We start from the raw sequence: 21,885 nt of genomic DNA, 5'->3' as shown, positions 1-21,885 counted from the left end.
GATGGACATGGTTTTATGACATAGAAGGGACTATTTGTGTCTGAAGACTCGCTTTCCCATTGCTATTCGTTTTTTATATGAGTGTGACACTGAAGGTTTTCCGTTATGATCTGGCCAAGGTATTTGAACTGTGGTATTTACTGTACAGGCTCACCACTGATCATTACGTGCAATGCACGTGGGTTCTTAGTAAACATCATGGCATTTGTTTTATTAATCATTTTCACACAAAATTCCTTAGAGCTTTTGCAACATTTAGGATAAAGTTTTTGGACTACCCGCCGCTATTGGTATAGCTTCATCATCTGCAAATTTGGTGGTTTGCATTAGTCACTCTCCCATTTTCACTCCTAGATTTTTTTGGTTAGAGATTCATCAATGATTTTCTCAGCAAATACATTAAAGAGGAATGAAAGCGCAGACAACCTTGTCTCACTCCTTTCAGTACTTGTACAGGTGCTGTTCGTTCGTTGCCAAACCTGATAACTGCATTTTGATTTTCATATAAATCGTATATATCAGCTGCTTCAAACGATGCGGGCAACCTATCTCAACGAGAAGTGGAAACAGTTTGTTCCATAACACTCTATCAAACGCTTTCTCGTAATCAATTAAACATACATACAAATTCCTTCCTTAGCTCAACAATTTTTCACCCATACAGCGTAGTGTAACTATGGCAACACGTGTAGACATTATAAATATGTCGTATTTAGAACTAGAGTAATTCGCAATACAGATGTGGCTTATAATCTGCATGAATCCCTTGTTTGTCCTTCCTTCAGAACAGAACTGCAGGCTCGTGGGTGGGACGATCTGTAATTGGGTTTGCGTAAACATTAGCGGCACGACCTTGTAAACCTTCCTATAGATCTCGAGCATAGGAAAAAGATAAACATTGTAAAATTAAGGACGAACTTCGTGAGCCCCTACTAAGTATGCGACTCTTTCAACAAAACTCTAATGCAGAATAGCATGTCATCGTTGCATCTCGAAATTCCGATACGTGGCTGTGTTGTCGAAAAATACTAACCCGCAGTAGCAATAGCTGCGAATAGCCGACAGGTAGGATAAGTCTTCTGTACACTTTGTGTCCGCATCACATTATCTTGTATATGAAAACTCACGTGTTTAAAATGTGGCCTAGTATGCATCAAATGACATCAAACAAAAAATTACACAGATTATAGACGAAGATTCTCCGACCGCCCTCCCCCCTCCACCCGTGCTCTTCCTACGACAGTACTACGGAACTTCAAAGTGCAAGCCTCCGAAATACGAGCTACGATGTTGCCTGCAGATAATGGTTCTTGTGTATGTACAGCAGAGATGTGGGAGGATCCGTATAAGAAAATTCATTGCCGTTCACATTATTGAACAAGGCTGGAAAATTAAAAATCACGCCTTATTTGCTATTAAATTTATTGACAAGACAGAAACAGGTCCACACATTCAGGACGAGATGGTTGGAGCTGGGAAAATGTCGTGAATATATCCTGAATATATCCCAGCAAGGTATTGCAGATATTTTAGATTCAGGAGACCAATTTGTCTGCATCCAAAGCTTTTGACAGAGTATAACATAGAATACTACTGACGGGAATGAGGGATACTGGAAAAGACAAAAGAGTGATTGAATGAGTGTCTAAATTTCTAGGAAATAGCTCTCAGAGAATCGGAGTGGGTGAAACATTATCTATCTGTTGTTGTAATGATTATGAGCGGGTTCCGCAAGGTAGTGGTATTGGATCTTTGTGGTTTATTGTATATATATGTATATACATAACTGATATGAGTAAGGAACTGGAATCAGAGACAAGGATTTTTGTGGACGATGCTATCCTCTATAGAGTAATAAATGAGTTACAGGATTGCGAGCAACAATTTTCGATCATTTATATCTAATATTGTTTTACCGCACCGGGTAAAAGAGAGAAAAATCCACTTAGTCCACGAAGTTACAGCCTACTGTCTGATCCGTAAGGACAAAAAACGAAAATGCATTGTATTAATTTTCGTTAGAATTTTCTAAAATATTGCGATATTTATTAATTTTAGTGCAGCTACAATCTCCCCTCCCTTCGGCGGATTTTATTTGTTGAAATAAATTAAGTTATATATATGATTTTGTTCTATTTGGAGTGAATCTCCCGGAATCGCAGTTGAAATTTTTTGTAGAACATTAGGAGGGGTTCGAAATATTTTGAAAATATTCACAGAGAAATTTGTGGTTGTTCATTGAGCACCGAACAACATATCAGTAACTTGTGTCCCAAGGCTCAGTGTGCCGTTTTCTTTTCTGTATCAACCTCTTTAGACTGCATTTCATCTCACTCAAATTTGAGTCATTGATCGATAATGACGCCTTTGTTTACTACAATGTCCGCTCAGCTGATGTACAAGTTACTTCTTAAACCTCGAACTGGTTTCTATTTGGGAAGCGGTCAGGCGACCTTATTCTTTGTCTATGGTGCCTGTTGTTTCTTAAGAACTCCCTTTTGCTGCAGAAACCAAGAACATGAGGAAAGGCTTCAATCTCGTTGCACTCACGGCAACGGGCATCTAGGGTTCTACCTGGAACACTACGAACTGCAACAACGTTGCCGTTCAGTTTCGCGGCGTTCGTCCGTTGAGATGAAGTTAAGTCAGTCTTCGTCGATATCCAGCCACTCCGAGAAAAGCCACGGTGATCGCGAAATTATTTATTATTTTCTTTACTTTGAGATCATTAGCTTTTAGGTTAAGATGTAAATCGTCGGGAATTTCTTCTTTAAAATTCTTTGATGAAATGCTTCTCATGAAGCCCTCATAACTCCCAAACCACGAACTTTGAATGCAGCATAGAATTCGGGCTGTCATTTGGTATTCCTGTTATTTATTTCACAGTACTTTTGACTAACTTATCAATGCCTTCCAGAAAGCCACGTCGGATGTTTGGTAAGGGATGTATCATACTGGGCCAAATATATTGATTTTATTTTATTTGTTTATTTCGACTTTCCCCAAGCGAGATTGCCCCTGAGAACAAAGTGTACAAAAATACAATATGGATATTAAAAGTTTGTGAGTTAGTTAGCACGTTTGACATACTGTATTTTGTTGCATTAGAAATTTTGGGAGATATGGTTCTTCAGGATTTGTACAGAATATTTAAAGGCAGGAGAGCTGTCGAGCTGATGTATAATGGAATTTAAATTGTTTAACACATATCTTCAATCTAATAAAATTTCATCATTAAATGTTACACCTATACATTTAATTTTTCTTTCTCATCAATTGAAGATATTCATATGCCGCTCATTGTGGTAAGTATTGTCTTTTCCAGTTTACCGTTCTTTATTACTATTGCGTTCGATTTTTATTGATACATGTTGAGGCCAATTTGCATAAGATACTGGTTGATCATATGTATCATAATTAGTGCGGAGTTTACATCTTTAGATACCAGGCCGATATCATCAGCGAAGCCCGGCCCAGCCAAAGTTTCGAGATCAATATACGAATTGAGGCAATTTCATCATCATCCATCTCCCTAAATATAAAATCAATACCAGCATTGAATAACAGAGGCAATAAGAATACCTTGTGAAAGATACTCTTCTACGAATTTAAGTGTCCTTAGTTCGTGTCATTGCATCACTTTCTACATTGACTGTGTTGCTAGTCGTAAGTTGTAGTACTAAGGACTGTGGAGGAATCGGTTTAGTATTCAAAGTTAACTCTAGGTGTCTGTGACCAGTTGTATCAAATGATTTCCATACATTAACGAATGTAACAGAGCAGTTTGCATCTTGCAGGCAGCTGATTACGAGTGAAGAGTTAATGGATGTACCAGACATTGAAAGAAAACATTTTTGCTGCTCTGATAAATCTATGTATGACCGAAGCTTCCTCTCAAGTGCCTTATCTATGATCTTTCTCAGTACTCAACGTATTGTAATACATTAGGGCCTCCCTATTTGAAAATCAAAATGGTACGTCCTTCCCTGAATATTTGTGGAACATGTTCCCAGGCTAACATTATATTAGCAAAAAGACTAATGACTTTGACACATTCTATTTCCTTAACAGCTTTCAATAAAACCCGGACGGGTCCGTGAGAAAATGGCGGAACAAAATTTAATGAACATCGATGTAAGAAGGCTTAAAATAAGGAACTAGAATCTAGGCTATCAATAGTTTTATTCTCGCTGGGTGAGATGGTAGCCTAGGGGATGACCTAAAATGTAATTGGTATTTGTTACTTAGCCGAGCGTCGCTACCGTGGTAATAATGTACTATAGTGTTAACGGGTGATGGTAGTGTTCTTTCGTAAAAACCACGTGGTCATCAGCCCATATTGGAAATGAAAATTCAGAAGATCAAAATGAGAACAACTCGTGAAGGAACATCGTGAAAGGAGCAAGAAGGACTCTCTTTGCATTGGATATTCTAATGTCACAGACAGAAGACGTGAAGGCCTACAATATCGAAAGTCCATGAAATTGATCAACGGTAAAATTACATTGACTTTGTTGTAATGTATTTTGTCTCCTCTGGACCCACTCATCTTCGGTAGATGGCATAAATGCTGCGTGCCCAGCAGAATAGCCTGCATATATATTGGCGGGAAATAACTGAGGAGTTAGATAACTTTCCTTTCTATCATGTCACTCCTCTGGTTCATACATGTTCTCATAGCTACTGGAACGTGACACACTGGTTCATCACAGTATTCAGTTTATTCAATCCCTTTTATGAGGCGCTGATAGAAATGGGGAGCGTGCAAACTTAGCGGAAAACGCCAGTGCCTGTGGCGGGATCATTCCAGCTCTGGAACTGGCACTGTTCGAATCCCAGCGTAGTACTGTTACTGAAAAGGGAGGAACTGTACAGTTTTCTCATTTGATCGAGTATTCCATATAACAACCAAACCGACCCCGCCCCCAATTCCGTGGCACTACAGCCCTTGAAGGGCCTTGGCATACCAAGCGACCTCTGCTCAGCCCGAAGGCCTGCAGATTGCGAGGTGTAGTGTGGTCAGCAAGGCGAATCCTCTCGGCCGTTATTCTTGGCTTTTGAGACCGGAGCCGCTATCTCACCGTCAGATAGCTCCTCAATTCTAATCACGTAGGTTGAGTGGACTACGAACCAGCCCTCATGTCCAGGTAAAAAACGCTGAACTAGCCGGGAATCGAACCCGGGGCCTCCGGGTAAGAGGCAGGCACGCTACCTCTACACCACGAGGCCAGCCCATATAACAACATTGCTTTTAAACGCGACGTTCCAGCAGGTTGATATTGAACTCTGACAAGAATACTGTCGTGATTGTAATGACTTATGCCGAATTCAGTTCAATATATTTCTATGTCCCTTACAGCATTACGGAAAGGACGCATTACGTGGATTTAAATGAAACTTGGTATTCGGTTTAGAGTAAGGTTGAGTATGATCTTAGCTACAAGTTGTTCAGATGTTTCAGTAGGAGTAATTGCTTCAAAAGGGGCCTGAAGTAATAAACTTGATGTATCTTTCTTCGTAAATAGCTCATGGCGATTTTTCATTCTATTCCTTTTCCCGATACAGTCAAAAACAAGGGAAATATTAGAGGCAGTCGTGTAAAATTTTAAGTCCAAGTGCTGCTTACTAACTCTATAGACTGTAAAGAGAGTTGCTATGGAGATCGTTCCGGCAATGTTCCGGCTTTGTACATCTGTCAGTAGTGTTTTAATATTAAGCCGATGCATTACTCCGTTTTATAAGGGAAGGAGGAGATCATATCAAGATAGTCAATAACACAACAGAATATGAAAGTGCAGAGGACCACAGAGGGCAAGGAAGCGATACGTCACAACAAGCAACTGGCAGATAGAGCGTTGCCCGCTAACGTGAAGTAGACAGACATGTTATCACACACATGCCAAGTGATTGTATACAGCTGATTCTGAACTAAGCGTAGCGCCTCTAGAATGCACTATGCTTCGACCAAAAGCCGAATAGTTCCGGTCACAGACTTTTATGTGTACCATTGAGACAGGTGAGAAGAACTCTCTCAAATAACTTGCAGATATGTGATAACGGTAATCCGTCGATTATTTTGCGGGAATAGTCTGTTATTTACTGGTTTTGAAATGACAACCATTGTATCTGCCCTCCAAACACCTGGGATGTATCCCAGTTTCAAGCAAGCCGAAATATTCGTAGCCAAAATTATGACTGCCCTATACGGCAGTGATTTAATTTTCTGGTTGGATACTCTGTCATCAGTTATTATTTAGGCCCTTAATAACCACGCGGACCTCTGCAGGCTTGATGTCTAGATTGCCACTGTCTGGGGTCCATAGTCTTTTGAAAGTTGAGGCTGTTCTGTGTATCTGACGAGTCCGTAGTTCGTGTTCGTCATCGCCATCGTCAGATGAATTACATAACGACATTCAAAGGAATCCCAAAAAACTCAGATTTATCGTGAGGGGAGAACAATAGTTCATTTAGGTCATGAATTGCACGCCGGGGGTTTGGGAGCGAGTCAGAATAACCCGCAAAAATTTGCGGTCTGACTCGTGTTCTGAGAATTCATCCCATTGTTAAATATTCCGTTCGAGCAAACTGTAGCGGATTTCACGGGCTAGTTACTGATATTCCGACCGGTCGGCTGGGTCGCGGTATTTTTGCCATCTTTTCTTATATCTGTTTATGTTTTCTTAGATTATTTATAACTGATGCGAGTAAAGAACCGGAATCACATGTAATATTTTTTCCGTAACGTGTTATACTCTACAATGTGGTAAATAAGTTATTGTGATATGGGCATCAGGCAATGGTAGGTTGTAAGTTTCACCAAGAATGTAAGTGCCCTCTGTAAATAGAAATGATCATATTATTAAGATAAAGTTATAGGAAAAGGTTTTATGGACTGGAATAGTTTACATATGAGAAGTTCGATGAAAAGTTTAGGTAAACAACTGATCGGTAATTTATTCCCTGGGCAGCAGCTCCAACAAGTGCGGGGCAGTGATGATTGATTGATCGACTGATTGATTGGTTGATTGACGAAATGGCTGAATTATTTATTTATTTATTTATTTATTTATTTATTTATTTATTTATTTATTAATTTATTTATTTATTTTTTATTTATTTATTTATTTATTTATTTATTTATTTATTTATTTATTTATTTATTTATTTATTTATTTATTTATTTATTTATTTATTGAAAAACGCAGCACAATGTTCCACTTCCTACTTGATACGGTTTAAGTATATGGAAGCAGAATAGTGATAGCTCCATCACATTACGAAGTATTGCGGTGCAAAATCAAAAGTGAATAGTCCTGTATGTAGAATATAACAGAGAAAAAGAACCAGATTACACAACGATATCGTGGGGTGCTCTCCAATTGATGGCCTACTCTGATGTTTAGTGTGAATACATTAAGAAAATGTATTTAGAATTTTTTAAAGTAATTAGACACGTTTTTTCTTTATTTTTGTGGAAGGAAAATGAAGAAAAATTGGTCTTAAATCACTACTTTAGACAATATTATCACTGTATTGAGTGTTAGATTGATTTTGTTAAATATTAGCATGAATTGTGCAAAAATATTATGAACAGTGTAATGATCAATCTTGAACATTTGTGTTCTAAAAATAAAATTGCTTCTTCTAAAAAAGTGTTTGTTTGTTTATTTATTAGTGAAGTAATTCAAACACTAAACATGTCTTAAGATAATGAACCAAAGCCATAACTCTCCATTTTCAAGTTAAATGGCTTGCCATCGTAAGTCACTAAAATTTTTGATGGGTTTCAGAATTCCTCCATGAGCATGCTCATTCTTATCCCGGACGCCGTGGACGGCCTGACAGCTCTGGAAGATAAAATAGTGTTCTTCAACTTGAGCCAGATATCTTCTTACCTTTCATCAGCGCAGATTAGCTTGTCTGTTCCCAAGTTCACGGTGCGGTCTACCCTAAAGCTGGTGGACAGCCTGAAGCAGGTAATATTAGAGTAACATCCCTGTAAAAAATGCCAATGTGTTCCACGTTCATTAAGGGGCACGCATATCTAATTCAATCAGAGTTTTCTAAATGTACTCTTTTCTTATAGAGTATTAGCTCTAGTACCCGGGTACTTATTGAAGTTTACTTTTAGGGTGTGTATTACCTGCTAATTATTTGTGAAGTGATCTTTTGCAGATTTCTTTTGTGATGTTGATTAATATCTTGCGAAATATTTAGGTGTTCTTAGGGTTACTCTTATGTGTTTAGTTTTACGGCTTTTAAAATTTTCTTTCGCGTTGAACTTTGTCCAATGGGGTGACCCAGATTATCTGGGAAGTTATTGACTTTTTGAGATAAATAATAAAATAGTGATCCCTGTATGTATTTATGCGTCGTGCTATATAATAGATATGATTTACACTAATTCAACTGTCATTGGGACAGTCACAAATCAGCTTGATAATTTTGGACATTTTATTTTTCATCACTTCCAAAGGGGCTGAACTTGGGGCTTAAACATCATATGGAGCGTCAGCATTCATCTCAGCGAACCAGGAAACTATGGATTTGTCACTAACATCGGGCGTTTTCCATTTCTTTTACGTATGAATAAAGCCCGGATTTTTATGCAGTAACAGGTTAGATTGCAAACTAATTTGGTTAGTAGGAAATGTCGGCCACCCACTCTTCCATAATGTAGCAAGAGTAACATAAATTATAGGGGTTCTGATGGGCCATACCCCTAATGTTTATGCAAACCTCATGACTTAATCGTTGTGAAGGTAGACTATACTTGCTACCCGCTTCAGTAAGTTTGCATTCTAACCTATTAATGCATCGAAATCCCGGCTCTACATATGAACCAATCCATTCACATATCACATGTGTACCAGTTTGGTTTGCATTCCAGAATTATGAAGTCACTAGCTCCTAAGCTGACAGTCCGCAAACGACTTGCTGAGATACGACCACACCGCATAGACCTCGGACACGAGAGCACTCTCTGTGCTTTCTGACAACAGCCAACATTAAAATAAGAGAAGAATAATAAGGAATGGAGAAATAGAAAAATACTCACAGTTTATAGCTGGCACAGGAAGAATATTACGGCCTAAAAATTGACAAAATTAATTCTCGTGAACTGGAACACAAGTAATTCGGAAACTCAGTTAATCCAAGCAAAAACATTTCAATTATCGAATTACAAGAACAGTGCATTTCTGAAAAATACTTTTTATATTTTATTATGCATGCATCAAATACTGCACCCGTGTTGCATAGTATTTTAGCGACAGAAAAATAAGTAAAATCATGGAACAAACGTACTCGGTTTTCATAGAATTTGGACACACAAATATCAGTCCATGAGTCACTTATTCCTGTTTGGTTACCATTTGCCAATCTACGTAGCTGCGGCGCTTTGCTGGATTTCCGAAGACGAACACTTGTCAATCTGAAGACGCACCGGTCCCACATAGATCGGTTTAGCGTGTATTTTCTGTACTCCACCAATCTCTAAAGCCTATCATCTGTGTCGATTAATTTCGATTAGCGGAACTCTACTGTACTCCACTAATTTCTAAAGCCTATCACGTTGTGTCAATGAGTTCAGTTCAGCGGGGCTCTACTCTACTGTACTTCACTAATCCCTAAAGCCTATCACTTTGTGTCAGTTATTTCAGTTCAACGGGACGCTACTCTACTGTACTCTACTAATCTCTAAAGGCTAACACTTTGTGTCAGAGGTTCACTTAAACGGGACTCTAATCTACTGAAATCCACTAATCCCTAAAGGCTATCACTTTGTGACAATTAGTTCGTATTAGCGGGAGTCTAATCCACTGTAATCCACTAATCCCTAAAGGCTATCACTTTGTGACAATTAGTTCGTATTAGCGGGAGTCTAATCCACTGTAATCCACTAATCCCTAAAGACTATAACTTTGTGACAATTAGTTCGTATTAGCGGGAGTCTAATCCACTGTACTCCACTAACCTCTAAAGCCTATATCACTTTGTGTCAATTAGTGCGGATTAGCGGGACTTACTCTACTATACTCATTTCATCTCTAAAGCCAGTCATATAGTGTAATATAGTTCAGATCAGCGGGACTCTACTCGGTTCTACTCCACTAATCCCTGAAGTCTATCAGTTTGTGTCAATTATTTTAGTTCAGCGGGACATTACTAAGCCGGCCCCGCGGTGTAGGGATAGCGTGCCTGCCTCTTACCCGGAGGCTCCGGGTTCGATTCCCGGCCAGACCAGGGATTTTACGTGCATTTGACGGCTGGTTCGAGGTCTGCTCAGCCTAAGTGATTACAATTGAGGAGCTATGTGACGGTGAGGTGGCGGCCTCTGTCTAGAAAGCCAAAAATAACGGCTGAGAGGGTCTGTCGTGCTGACCACACAACACCTCGTAATCTGTAGGCCTTCGGGATGAGCCGCGGTCGCTTGATAGGCCATAGCCCTTCGGGTCTGTTGCGCCATGGGGTTTTGTTTGGTTTTGGAACTCTACTAATCTCTAAAGCTTATTGCTATTTAAGAGACCATTGCCACTTTGCTCCTTATCCTAATTCCTTGTGTGGTTCTTTCAAAAATATTTATATTTTAGCGTATAAAGCTTTCCTTGAGGCTGTGAAGACATGCTCCAGAAGGGCCGTACCTCGTGGGTATCGTACGATCACATATCTATGGTCTTACTTCAGAGCTTGGAAAACAGCCACTGGACAAAGCAACATTGGCGACTGGGAACAAACTCGTCACATCGCTGACAGCATTAAAAAGGGTCTTTTGGATTAAAACTACGGAACTTGATCTATCAAGAAACAGACACGAAAGCGTGGAGACTACTGAGGCGTCTCCATGACCCAACCAGATCCACTGCATATTCCAACGTCACTGTCGACCAGACAGCTCACGAACTGCTCGAGAATAGAAAAGTCAGTTACAAAGTCAAAGGACCTAACATCCATCATGAGTTCCAGGAGAAGGGGAGTGACCATACGATGCTATTCAAGTTAACAAAACTAAACAAGGCTATCAGGTAGAGGAAAACTGGAAAAGCAGCCTGTTTAGACGAAATCCGAATGGAGAATATTAAGAATAATTTATCTTGCATGTATACACTGAGCGGATGATTCTGAATAGGATCTCTAATTGACCGTCTTATCATAACCGAGCAAGCAGGATTTCAACCTAATGAAACCTGCGAGTTGGAGGATTGTGGGCGACTGCAGAGGGACCTAGTCAATGTTGTGAGATGGATAGCGGATTATAGTATGATGGTAGATGGGTTGAAAAGTCAAGTTGTAAGTTTCAACGAGAGAGAAAGTCCTCTCAGTTTTAATTACTGTGCTGATGGTGTGAAAGTACCTCATGGAGAACACCGTAAGTACCTAGATCACACTAACGAAGTTGTTAAGAAAGTTTACACATCTCTTCACATGGTTATGAGAGTATTTAGGATTTGTAGTAAGGATGTACAGAAGAGAGTATGTAAGTCTCGGGTATGCCCCAAATTAGAGTATTATGGTTCCCGTGTATGGGACCCTCACCAGGACTACTTCATACGATATCTTTAAAAGATCCAAAGGAAAGTAGCACGACTTGTTCTGGTTGATTTCGACAAAGGAGCAGTGTTACTAAAATGTTGGAAACTTAGAGCTGGGAAGACTTTGAAGTGAGGAGACGAGCTGTTCGACTAAGTGGTATGTTTCGAGCTGTCATTGTAGAGATGGGCGTGGAGTGATATTAGTAGACGAATAAATTATAAATGGGAATGCTCCATAAATTTCCAATTTCTATGGAAACGATTAAGAAAAAGCTAGGTAAAGAACTGATAGAGAACCTGCCATCTGGGTGATAGCCCCAAATGCAGATCATTGATAACTGATTGATTTGATGAGCTGCAGAATAAGAGGAGTGCCCTTACTATCCCATTCATGTTAACTGAACTAAACTAGGCTCTCAAGGACAGAATATCCTACCAGCACTCTTCCACAAAACCACATGTTTTTCTTGAGTTCCAAGGTCAGTACAGTCATTTTTTTAGCGAGCACAGAGAAATGCTTTACCTCAGGGCAGTGTCTTGGCTCCAGTTCTCTTCAACATCTGAACACTTTTTAACAGATATTGAGAAAGCAAATCTATTTAGTAGGGAATTCAGAGATTCAGTAGAAGGTTATCAGAAGTTGAAAACGGAAACAGAATATAGAGAGGGAGAGACACATATGAAAATAAGAAGCTTCTCATTCACAAATGATATTTTCAGAGAAATCCAACTGCTTCAGGAAGGAAAAGCAGCAGGGAGTGAGCAAATTACTGGTGAGGTATTGAAGACAATGGGGTGGTACATAGTGCATTATTTATAATTTGTCTTTGACTATGTCATAAATAATAGTGTAATACCAAAGGAATAGAAGAAATCTATAACAATATCAATTTAAAAAGGAAAGGGTGTTAGAAGGACCAGTCAGCCTGACCAGTGTACTTTGAAAAATTCTGGTGGGTTTAATAGAAAAATACATCAGAGGGCTATGTGAAGATAAAAATTGGTTCATGAGCAGCCAGTATGGATTTAGAAAGAAATGTTCTTATGAGATGAGGCACAACTGGTGGGATCTCAGTAGAATTTATCGGATCAGTTGAATTTAGGAGGCCAGTTGGACTTTTCCAAAGCATTTGAGAGAGTGGAATATGTAATATTTTTAAACAAACTGGAAAGAATAGGATTGGATATACGCGTTATATGTTGTATAAGAACATTTCTAAATTCAAGAGTTCAGAAAGTCAAAGTAGGAAATCATGTATCACAGGACGGGAATTGCACTGGCTAGTATAATCGGTCCATTACTTTTCTATATACGCAAACGATTTAGGGAATAATATAACATCAAAAATAAGATTATATGCAGATGAAATAATTGTTTATAGGGAAATAAATAATAATGATGATTGTTCAGAATTACAGAGGGACCTTGACAGTATCAAAAATGGGTTAAAAAGGGTAATATGAATGTTAACGGAGGCAAATGAACTGTTTGAAGATTTACAAACAGGAGCTTAAAAACTGAATTTAATTATACTTTAGATGAGGTAATTGTCTCAAAAGATGGCAAGTGCAAATGCTTATGTGTGAGATTTGAATGTAATTTGCACTGGAAGAGCCATATTGATGAAATTATTGGGAAATCATACCGACCGTTACATGCCATAATTAGGGTATTTAAAAGATGCAACAAAGAACTAAAAGAGAAACGTTACTTAAGGTTGGTTTGTCCATTATTGGAATATTCAAACAGTGTTTGGGATTATCACCAGGAATATCTAATAAGAGAAATAGATGGCGTGCAGAGGAAAACAGAAAGATCTGTAACAGGGGATTTCAGGAGAAAAACTAGTGTATGAGAAATGTTAGAGAAACTTTGGTGGGAAACTTTAAGAAGGGAGAAAACTAGACTTATAGGATTATATAGAGCCTATGCAGGAGAGGAAGCAAGGGAAGAAATCCATGAGAGGCTTCTGCAGGGCTGACCACAATATAAAATTAGAAGGGACTTTCGGAGAAGCGATCGAGGTAAATTTTCATTCATTAGGAAGGATGTGAAGAAGTGGAACAATTTACCAGGAGTAGTGTTTGATACTTTTCCAAAATCTGGACTGATATTGAAGAAAGGAATAAAGAGCAACAGAAAAAAGAAATTTTTAGAGGGCATTCGACCCGTGCAGGTTATTGTAAATAAAGAATGTTTGTGAATAAATTAATTCCATCCCCTGGTCTATGGAGATTGGACAGGCGAGGTAGGGAAGTACAGTGGGGACGTCGAGGGCCCTGGGCCCGCTACGGTAGCTGCGAAGTCCCTTCAGGAACTCTGAAAAGCGGTGGAGCAAAGGGGGATCTGGTTAAGACGCAACAGATCGTTATGCATGTTAGGTACCATAATGGTAAAAAAACAAAATGCAAATTTTTATGTTATGGCAGTTGTATAGTATTAATTGATGTAATTACACACATTGTATATGAGTTAATTATGTTATAAGTACAGAAGCTATTATGAGTAGAATTTTGTAAGTAATATAAATTTATTAAGTATGAGCTGTGTGTTTAATAGAAACATTATTTCTTAGTTTAATTGTATAATACTGTATTTTAGAGCTGCCTCTGTGGATCAGTGTTGGAGTGTCGGCCTCCGGATCCCAAGATAGCGAGTTCAAACCCGGCATAGGTAGTCGGATTTTTGAAGCGCGGAAAAAAGTCCATTCGACACTCCATGTCGTACGATGTCGGCATGTAAAAGATCTCTGGTGACACATTTGGTGTTTACCCGACAAAATTCATTAAATATCAGCCATAGACGCCCAAGAGAGTTTCGGTTTACTCGGTCTGCCATCTAGTGGGCCTAGAGTAAAACGGAACGTCGAAATTGACGAGCAGACAGCCAGATGGCGTCAAATTGAAATGTCTGCACACGGTAGCTGAGGCCATACGATTATTATTATTATGACTTACTGTATTTTAGGATAATGTCTTCTTCCCTTGTTAATTTCAGATTTATTGCTTGATAATAATGTACTTTTGTGTACCATTTGCCACCGAAGGTAGACACCTCATTTACGATTTGATTTCATTTGATCGATACCAACGACCAGCTATTGGCACCAAACACAAGAAGCTTCTTACTTGCAGATTATCCAGTCCTTAGTGCACACGGCTCTACTTTTGATCTGTGGAGTGTATCTGACAATTGCCCTTGGAAATCTGTCAGGACATTACAATCAGAGCCAACTCAGACCCAATCCTTCTAATAATTCCAATTAAGGAATAGGGAAGCCATCATCGTGAGTTACGTCTAGAATGGTCAGGTACCCAACTGCAGCACTGTCACAATCTAAAATATCTGGAAGTGACACTTGATAGAGCTCTTACGTTCAAAACCCATTGTAAGTGTAACAAGATCTCCACACGAAACAATCTTATTCACAAACTGGCAAGGTCACGATGTGGCTGTCATCCTCAAACAATCCGTCCTTTAGCAATGATAATCTGTTTTCCTGCTGCCAAATATGTTTTCCCAGTCTGGTACAGTTCATCTCATGACATAGAGGTAGGTAGGGTCCTCAATCAAACCTACAGGTTGCTTAAAGTCAACTCGACAGACAGATCTATTACCTGGCTGGAATAGCGCCACTCTGTGTACAAGACGTATCTGCCAAGTGGAACAGAACATCGCCCAACCGCTGCATGGACATATTCATCCTTAGCAACGGCTGAGACCCCGAACGAATTCTCTGAGGACATATGAGGTACTTACTGTCCCAGCAGAGAAGGCGAGACTGAAGCTGTGGAAGAACTAGGCATCTCACCTCCACAGATGGATGAGAGTTGCTGAGCAGGCTGAGACCCCGAACGAGCTCTCTGAGGACATATGAGATACTTACTGTCCCACCAGAGGAGGCGAGACCGAAGCTGTGGAAGAACTAGGCATCTCACCTCAACGGATGGATGAGAGTTGCTGAGCAGTTACCATCTGGATATAATGAAAGCTGTTTGGTGTGGAAATCCCTGAACAGATCCAGGGATAACTTGAAGAAATGGGGATTCAGTACAAGAGATACAATATGTGAATGCGGACAGGAAGAAACCACGAGCCACATGCTTTAGTGTCCCCTGTGTCCGATGTCTTGCAGAGATCTCTTAAAAGCCACTGGCCGGGCTAGCCTTCTGACCCTAAATTGGCAGGTTCGATCCTGGCTCAGTCCGGTGGTACTTGAAGGTGCTCAAATACGTCTGCCTGGCATGTAAAAGAACTCACGTGGGACTAAATTCCGGCACCTAAGCGTCTCCGAAAACCATAAAAGTAACATTGATTATTATGAAAATCCACTGTGAGTGCCTGCTACACTGCTAAATACTGGGCACGAATTATACGAAGATCTCACATGTTATGCTTTGTGTACTTCAAACTGACTTGTACATTAACTGTAAATTTGTATGTTTTCGACTCGAGAATAATAGTAATATGATTTACTGCAGTTTACTGTTCGGAGACCATCACCTAGCTCCAGAACAGCGCTTTAGTATCTTCTTCGTCTAAATTCTTGGCGTTACTTACCAGGGCACAAATGATAGACAATGGATGATAAAACGACGCCATTTGGTCGACAGAATCACGAAGTCAAGGCGAAGTCAAGAAGAAATTACAATGCCATTACGAGAAAATAAGATATGACCTGCTTTTGGTCAAGGCGCATGATTTTATGTCCAGTTTTCTCTTACTTTCACAGTGCTCAGAATTGTAATTAATGTTTTCGCGATAAAATTGCTTGCCTGAGTAAGAGAAGGGGCTAAACCAGGAAAACTCTTAGCAATCCTGTGCACTACTTGTGGTTGTGGGATAGTTCCTTGTCTGAGGATCTTGGGAATCATCTGTACGGTTAGTAAGAGATGGGGCTAACCCAGAAAACTCTTAGCAATCCTGTGCACTACTTTTGGTTGTGGGATAGTTCCTTGTCTGAGGATCTTGGGAATCAGCTGTACGGTTAGTAAGAGAAGGGGATAACCCAGAAAAATTCTTAGCAATCCTGTGCACTACTTGTGGTTGTGGGATAGTTCCTTCTCTGAGGATCTTGGGAATCATCTGTACGGTTAGTAAGAGAAGGGGCTAACCCAGAAAAATTCGTAGCAATCCTGTGCACTACTTTTGGTTGTGGGATAGTTCCTTGTCTGAGGATCTTGGGAATCATCTGTACGGTTAGTAAGAGAAGGGGCTAACCCAGAAAAATTCTTAGCAATCCTGTGCACTACTTTTGGTTGTGGGATAGTTCCTTGTCTGAGGATCTTGGGAATCAGCTGTACGGTTAGTAAGAGAAGGGGATAACCCAGAAAAATTCTTAGCAATCCTGTGCGCTACTTTTGGTTGTGCGATAGTTCCTTGTCTGAGGATCTTGGGAATCAGCTGTACGGTTAGTAAGAGAAGGGGCTAACCCAGAAAAATTCTTAGCAATCCTGTGCACTACTTGTGGTTGTGGGATAGTTCCTTGTCTGAGGATCTTGTGAATCAGCTGTACGGTTAGTAAGAGATGGGGCTAACCCAGAAAGATTCTTAGCAATCCTGTGCACTACTTTTGGTTGTGCGATAGTTCCTTGTCTGAGGATCTTGTGAATCATCTGTACGGTTAGTAAGAGATGGGGCTAACCCAGAAAAATTCGTAGCAATCCTGAGCTCTACTTGTGGTTGTGGGATAGTTCCTTGTCTGAGGATCTTGGGAATCAGCTGTACGGTTAGTAAGAGAAGGGGCTAACCCAGAAAAATTCTTAGCAATCCTGTGCACTACTTGTGGTTGTGGGATAGTTCCTTGTCTGAGGATCTTGGGAATCAGCTGTACGGTTAGTAAGAGAAAGGACTAACCCAGAAAAATTCTTAGCAATCCTGTGCACTACTTGTGGTTGTGGGATAGTTCCTTGTCTGAGGATCTTGGGAATCAGCTGTACGGTTAGTAAGAGAAGGGGCTAACCCAGAAAAATTCTTAGCAATCCTGTGCACTACTTGTGGTTGTGGGATAGTTCCTTGTCTGAGGATCTTGGGAATCAGCTGTACGGTTAGTAAGAGAAGCGGCTAACCCAGAAAAATTCTTAGCAATCCTGTGCACTACTTGTGGTTGTGGGATAGTTCCTTGTCTGAGGATCTTGGGAATCATCTGTACGGTTAGTAAGAGATGGGGCTAACCCACATGCCTCAGTTAACTGGAGCGGGGGGAGAGGGGAGGTTGTCACGTAGTTATTTCTCTAACCAGAAAATGTCTTGTGATGGTACAAATAGCAGTGTTAGTGTGAGTAAAATGTCTTGTGGTGGCACAAGCTGTGGTTTAATGTGAGTAAATGTAAAAAACATAAACGAAACGAAGACAACTGAAAGAGCTAAGGGATTGAGAAATAGTGGTGAAGCTTATGTACTGTAAGTGATAACGTTAAGAAACTTTTGCCAGCTAAGAGAATGGCTGAAGGATGTAACTGCTCAGTGAAGAATGAAAAGGCTAATGTTAAGTGGTGTGAGTACTACAAACTATCTGATATTAAAAAAGAAAACTGTTTTTGTAGGATTTTACAAACTTGCAAATTACAACTTACAACATGCTTTTTTTTGTTCGGTCTGATTAAACAGAAGTCAAGTAAGAGAGCCTATCCAGAACAGGAAAGTGAGCCTAAGAGAAAAATGACATACTATTATTATCTAAGAAATGAATCGGTGAAGCTGTTATAGTGTGTTTAAAAGCTTTTTATGACACTTTTTCTGAATCTAGAAAGCGTGTTTCAGTTGCTAGACGCGGCATGAAAGAAGAACGATCATGTGGAAAAGTTGTCGTTGATTTTAGAGACAGTGGAGCGAGTCTGAATGGAAGTACTTCATTTTCCGGGTCACCTTCCGTCCCATCAGTACCATGTCAGGACAAAAGAGGAAGACATGGGAAGAGGTGGAAAACAATAACTGACTGTCAATTTAATTTTGCGTGTAAACGTATTAACGTGTTTCCTAGCTATATTAGCCACTATAGTAGTAGAAAGACAACCCACACAAGGTCTACACAAGGTCGGTGGTATCAGTTTGTGAAATGCACAGACTCTATCTCAAAGTACATGTGGAACAGAGTGTCGTAGGCCCTCCCCTTTCATATGAGAAAAGCACGTTTTAATTAAAAACTTTAACATTGTATTTACCGAGTTCGATAGCTGCAGTCGCTTAAGTGCGGCCAGTATCCAGTATTCGGGAGATAGTAGGTTCGAACCCCATTGTCGGTAGCCCTGAAAATTGTTTTCCGTGGTTTCCCATTTTCAAACCAGGCAAATTTAATTTACTTAATTAAGGCCACGGTCGCTTCCTTCCCACCCCTAGCCCTTCCCTGTCCCATCGTCGCCATAAGACCCATCTGTGTCGGTGCGACGTAAAGCAACTAGCAAAAAAAAACTTTGCATTTATTTCACCTTTACCAAAAGTGACACCTGTGCAGTATACGATGAGTATACGGATGAGGATAATGTCCCTTATGCCGTTAGACTTCGTCAAATACAGTAGAAGCAGAACAAAGATACGAAACTCCACCTGATGACAGGAAATAATTTAAAGATCCTACTTACGAATACTTAGTTATCACATACAAATTACAGCAGGCTTTACCTTCACCTAAATTACCTACGACCGAGCTCGATAGCTGCAGTCGCTTAAGTGCGGCCAGTATCCAGTATTCGGGAGACAGTAGGTTCGAACCCCACCGTCGGCAGCCCTGGAAATGGTTTTCCGTGGTTTCCCAGTTTTACACCAGACAAATGCTGGGGCTGTACCTTAATTAAGGCCACGGCCGCTTCCTTCCCACTCCTAGCCCTTTCCTGTCCCATCGTCGCCGTAAGACCTATCTGTGTCGGTGCGACGTAAAACAACTAACAACAAAAAATACCTACGGAAACAGTTCTATCTCAGGCAGCTGTGGATGCATAACCTAGGTGTTCATGTCTGCAATGACGAATCTGGTATCATGTGTCTGTGTGGACAGAAAACATTGCATCTCGGGGATCCTGTGAAATAGGTTCATGCCTACTAAAATTTTTGGCTGACAACCAGTTAACACAAAACAAAACTCTGGTTCTTCTCAACTTCTTGTAGCGGACAGAATAAGAAAATGGTTATCTTTATTCTGTATTACATGTTGGTGCACACTGGGGTATTTGGTGAAATAAAGAATTCGTTTCTGGTGCCTGGCCACACATTTTTGCCAAAGTGACAGTGATTTCGGAATGATAGAGAAAACATCTCGACAAGCCGATTATGTTTGAACTCCTGAACAATAGCGAAACATTGCTTGAAAGGGCCCGGGTCAAAAATTATTTACAGTAGTGGACATGGATTGTGCAGACTTCAAGGATTTAAAAACATTCTCAAACAGTGTAGTGAAGGACAAACTAAGTGTTGAGGGTAGAAAAGTAGTGAAATAACAAAGACAAAAGTAACAGAAGACAAAAGAGGTTTCCTGTTCATGTACACACATTCAGAGCCACGGACAAAAGTTGTAGAAACAACCTGTGTGGCCAAGAAAAAAAAGCAAAACATATGAAACTGTTGCTCACAAACGAAGTGTTAAAACGAGCACTGGAAAACCTGACTACCCTGTTCTCGTCAAGAAGGGATATTAATCACTTTAAAAACAGAGATTTGCTGCGTCTACAGCCATAGGTACATTCCAGCAGCGCACCACAGACTATATTTAAGGCTCGAACTAACTACTAAGAAAGTGAATGAAGATCTTGACACTGAAGAAAGGGGAAATAATCCCTCATATACAGTATTTTCTTCCTTGACTACAATGTTATTGTTAAACTAATATCGTTTTATTAACGGTTAAACTTACAATTTTATTCTACTCTTAATTTTCGAAGTTACACTGACAGGTAATTAATTTAAAGAGTATAAATCGACTTTTAAATTTTCAATTGTGTTGTGCGTTTTGTATAATCTAATACAACATTATTTATCTCTAAACGCAGTTTTTGTTTTTCTCTTACTCAGGAATTCATTTATTCGCCATTGCTTATTTTACTACCTCGCTTTATAAGTCTGATGATGTGACCGTTCATGACCTCGTCATACGTATATGGAGACATCCTGTAGAGAGAATATGCCGTTTTCCGCGCGGTTCTACGTTAAATAACCGCCGAATGGGGATAATCTTGACGGTTCCGGGATGCGAGCCGCCCCCCGTAGAGTCACGCGCCTCTCCTCTCGTTGCGCGCAGTTGAGAAAACAGGGAGTACAGGCGCCCGTAAGTGGAATTCTTTCTCTCTCTGAGCGAGAGAGCTGGGGCAAGCGAGATGTCACATGACTGAGAGGTTAGGTCGCGAAACAGCCTCAAAGAAGTCGTCCAAACATTCGAGACCATATCACCCCATGTATTCCCCTAAATATCTGGTGGCACCAATGTATAGCTTTCAACTGTTTCGAGGCTATCAACATTAATAACTCGGAAATGCTTGATAGATAATTTCGAGTTACAGCTTCAATAAATGAGGGGATTTTATGTGGATTTATCATGTGGAGAACCATTTTACATAATAAGAATAAGAGGAAGTACGCACATAGCTGATCGCCTGAGATGAGAAAAACCAGATGCCTGGCTTTGACGGGACCAGGAAGACTGAAAAATCCCCGGGGGTCAAGCTCCACCTACTTTAAATTGTTACAGACGCTTTGATAATTACAGGCGAGCCCGTGAAGGATTCGCAATGAAAATTGATCAACGGAAAGTGGAATGTACAGGCTTTAATTCAATACTAAATTCAACGTGTAAATGTATCTGCTAGCGGATCGATGTATGACAAGAGGGCGTGGACTGATTCCCCCTCCAGAAATAATTCTTTCCACCATATAGGCGAGAGGCAAGAGACCAGTGTATTCCAGTATATTCTGTGCCTTCGGTCTAGTCAACAGGCCTATTCGTGAGTGAACAGTTAGTATGAATACTCAGTGTTTTACATTGTGGAAATTCCTCATCGAACAGTGATATGTAATAGTCAATGACAACATATAGTGAGTGACAGTGCGTTGCAAGCTAGATATTTATTATGTTTCTAATGCAGTCTACAATGATCTGGATGTGAATTTTTTTATTCGGATTATGTATCAGAGAGGCGCGGGGTGTTAAAGATATAGTTCGATCACAGTGTTGCAGTGAGGTTCGAACCGACGACATCAGTGACTGGCATTCAGCCATCATTTTTTTTTTGTAGACCGGGCAGTGTCCGCCGTATTTGCTCTAACGCAGTGAGTTGCACATTGTATTAAAGGTTATTGAAGCGGAGTGGGTCGATTGATGACCGATAAAAAATATATTAACACGTATGTTCGAACCCTGTGAGTGCG

At 40.1% G+C, this 21,885-nt stretch overlaps 1 protein-coding gene across 1 annotated transcript in view; it reads left to right on the top strand.

Moving 5' to 3' along the window:
- The window catches only part of LOC136875754 (ipis-1), a 96,902-nt gene that overhangs the window by 54,510 nt on the left and 20,507 nt on the right, over nt 1–21,885 (top strand). The window contains exon 6 of the mRNA XM_068228289.1: nt 7,791–7,976. Coding sequence (XP_068084390.1) covers nt 7,791–7,976 — 186 coding nt within the window. The remainder of the gene's footprint in view (nt 1–7,790; nt 7,977–21,885) is intronic.

The sequence above is a fragment of the Anabrus simplex genome, chromosome 6 (assembly GCF_040414725.1).
Source record: "Anabrus simplex isolate iqAnaSimp1 chromosome 6, ASM4041472v1, whole genome shotgun sequence".
NCBI lineage: Eukaryota > Metazoa > Arthropoda > Insecta > Orthoptera > Tettigoniidae > Anabrus > Anabrus simplex.
Note: the sequence above shows the minus strand (reverse complement) of the source record. Positions and strands in the feature narration are given on the sequence as shown.